The sequence below is a fragment of the Cynoglossus semilaevis genome, chromosome 20 (genome assembly GCF_000523025.1).
Source record: "Cynoglossus semilaevis isolate Cse_v1.0 chromosome 20, Cse_v1.0, whole genome shotgun sequence".
In the NCBI taxonomy this organism is placed as follows: domain Eukaryota; kingdom Metazoa; phylum Chordata; class Actinopteri; order Pleuronectiformes; family Cynoglossidae; genus Cynoglossus; species Cynoglossus semilaevis.
In genome coordinates, this window is record NC_024326.1 from 5,259,733 (window position 1) to 5,263,098 (window position 3,366).

General features: G+C 38.5%; 1 protein-coding gene across 3 annotated transcripts in view; it reads left to right on the top strand.

Annotated features, from left to right (window-relative positions):
• LOC103396189 (disabled homolog 1-like) overlaps window positions 1-3,366 on the top strand; it is a 32,202-nt gene that overhangs the window by 24,585 nt on the left and 4,251 nt on the right. For all 3 annotated transcript variants that reach the window (XM_008334189.2, XM_025066373.1, XM_025066374.1), the window contains 2 exons: window positions 1,929-1,976; window positions 3,062-3,170. In XM_008334189.2, coding sequence (XP_008332411.1) covers window positions 1,929-1,976; window positions 3,062-3,170 — 157 coding nt within the window. The remainder of the gene's footprint in view (window positions 1-1,928; window positions 1,977-3,061; window positions 3,171-3,366) is intronic.

Sequence of the window (3,366 nt, forward strand, 5' to 3'; positions counted from 1 at the left end):
AAAAGAAAATTTTCAAAAAAAAAAATTGTTGTTTTTTTTTTTTTTTTTTTGAATTTTTAAACTGAATCTATCGCAAATGTCAGAGCTGTTAAGGCTGCTGTAAAAAAATAAACATTTTAATATTTTTTTAAATATTTTTATTAATCATTTTAATATTATTGAAGAAAATAGAAACAAACCAGTGTTCAAATTTATTTTTATTTTTTTTCCCCTATTTTGAAGTAAAAAAAAAAAGAGGACAATTCAATGACCAAAAGATACACGGACTCACCAAACACTCCATGTGTTGCTTGTACCCAAATGAAATGTTGGGGGAGGGGGGCAAAAAAAAACAAAAAAAAAAACAAACAAAAAAAAACGCTTATTTTGATTTCCCTGCTGTCCTTGAACTGCAAATATATTTCATCTCATCGTGGCAGGTTTTATGAGTTCCTCGCCATCATGCCGTGACCGCACTCGCACATCTCTCAAATCTGTTTTTTTATTTTTTTTTATAAAACATTTATACCAGCCAACTTTTCCAGACCACAGCATCCCTCCCCGGCACTCTGTCAGTGTTGTTTGTTGTACAGCATATCAAGTAGACCCACCGTCCTGACCCTGTGTCGCTATCTCAACCAAACAGCCTCATGCCAGCATAAGTAGCAGCGCTTCCATATCTCCAAGTGTTACTGCTTGTCTGTTCATTCAGTTGGAGCTTTTCGGCGATCCTAGGACTCCCCCCGATGTCTGTCAGTGCTTGAGAGAGGGGGGGGGGGCACACCAGTATCCAATCTCTACTTTTTTTTTTTCACCAAATTCTCAGCCCTTAAATGGTTCCATGGTGCTGCACAAACCCTGTAACCCTTTATGTCTTGGAGTTCTCCAGATAGACATAAAGAGGCGGGTTTTGTGATAGCTGTACTTTTTATTTTTATTTTCCTTCTTTCCACTAGTAGTATCCCTTTAAAGCATGCAATTCTTTCGTGTGTTTTTTTTTTTTTTTTTTTTTTTTTTTTTTTTTTTTTTTTTTTCATTTTTTGTGCATGGCCCCGAATACATTTCACGCAACTAATTGCCATTACTCAAAGCCTCTAGGTGGCATGAGAGGACCACACTGGGGTACCAGAGTATTAACTAGTGGTCGTGTCTCCTTATAGCACGGGTGTCAAACTCATTTTGGTTCAGGGGGCCACAGTGCAATAATAATAATAATTTTACCTATAAAAACCAACATGCCTATTTTCTGACATTTTTTTATGACTTTTATATCCAAAAAAATGAGTTTTTGTGTTTTTTTTTATTTTTCAAAATTAATCAAGCAGGCCGGGTTGAACCCCCTAGCGGGCGACATCTGACATTTTTGATGATTTTTATATCCAAAAAAATTGAGTTTTTGTGTTTTTTTTTTATTTTTTTAAATGAATCAACCAGGCCGGGTTGAACCCTCTAGCGGGCCAGTTTTGGCCCACAGACCTTATGTTTGACACACCTAGCTTATAAGGTGAGGTGGCCCTCACAGGATCTACCTGTTTATTCGTCAACCCATCTGATAACAAACTACCATCGGAAGATAAATCCGCGCTCTCACGGGCTCCCGTGTTGATTGGCAGACGTACGAATATCTAATCTAAGCCCGCGTTACAGAATTGAATAGCCCTTTTTACCCGCTCAATTATAGCGAGCCGTGGAAGATTCATTTGAGATCCATTTTCTGATAATGAAACACGCAGATAGTTGTTTCATTGTCTTCTGTTTCAGTGAATATATGCGACTCCCCCCACACCACACACCCACCTGCCCCTCCGGCATTTCAGTTTTAAGATGAATTCAAGGGGTTTTTTTTGTTGTTTTTTTTTTTTGTTTTTTCTCTCAGTATAAATAACCACTTGTGGTGATGAATCACCATGGATTTTCATTTCTCTGTTTTCCCTTCATTCAACTTACAGAATATCAACCACATTGATCTGTTTGGTGACATGTCCACTCCTCCTTCGGTGAGTATGACCACAGATTTTCACCCTGGCCAGTTCAAACATATTGTATTGTGATTTTTTTTTTTTTTTCATTTAACAATCAGCGTACACAAAATTAAAAAAATTTTAAAAAAATTAAGTTAATTGTATTTTCACTCCAAGTAATATTTGAAAAGTCATGCATAAAGGCTAAAATGCTAAAATACTTTTAGCCTGCTCTACGCCATCTATAGGGAAAATGATGGCATTGCAGAAATATAATCACAATACAAACCTACTACTATGTTATTTGGACATGTTTGGCGGGCCGGATTACAAAGCTGAACGGGCCGCGTCCGGGCCCCCGGGTCTTAGTTTGCCCATGCCTGCCGTAGGCAGTGGCAGATGTATGAGAGAGGTTCTGAAGGACAAAAAAAAAAGTCTCCCCCTTGGGGACAAAACCTGATAACATATATATTTTTTTGTACAAACCACTATGAGTTGCTGCCCCCTAGTGACTGGAGGCTTGTTATCATTCAAGCATTACAGCAGTGGTACACTTATGTGTAACACCAGGGGGCCCCGCTCCACTATTTGAGAACTACTGCCCTAGCGGGATGCGAAAGGGGACATTCAGTGTACTGTCTTTATTCGTGCTTGATCAATAAACCAGCCTCCGGTCACTAGATGGCAGCAGAGCAGGCTGCCTGTTCAACCTAGTAGAAGAAGAACTCATACAGCGGGTTTTGTGCAGATAAATAAATACATACCACCACCAGGCACTCAATAGTATTTCAATCTGGAGAGGGGTGGAAAAAAACGTCTGTCCCTTAAGGCGGTGAACGAAGCCGAAAATAATTGCGAACCACTGGATTACACTCTCCTCGACATTAACATATCTGTTTAGCTGCCAAATGCCTTGGAGAGTATGTTCATTTTAGATTAATTAAAAACAAAAACTAATTTCCCGGACAATATTTTTGACGAGCCTCAACTAACGTTGCTATAAGTTTGTACGAGTAAACCTAAAGTCCTTTAGCGAGAAACCCATTGACCTCTGTTGGCTGTTTGACAGCAGTGACGTCCGTGTGTGTATGTTTGTTTTGTCCGGGCATCTCCTCTCGCAGATGCCTCCGTCTCCTGCCAACACGTTGGACCCAAGCAGGAGCAGCCGCCAGCAGCAACAAAATCCCGCTGATTTGTACGCTCCTTTCAGTCCTACTTCTGTGCCATCAGGTAAACTCCGCAAAGTGAAACGCTGCATTTTTTTTTTCTTTCAAACATCTAATATGTATATATATGTATATGTATACATATATATACTTATACTGTACATACACATATATCTACATATACATACAGTACGCATATATGTATATATATATATATATAAATATTTATATATTTATATATATATTTATGTATGTATGTA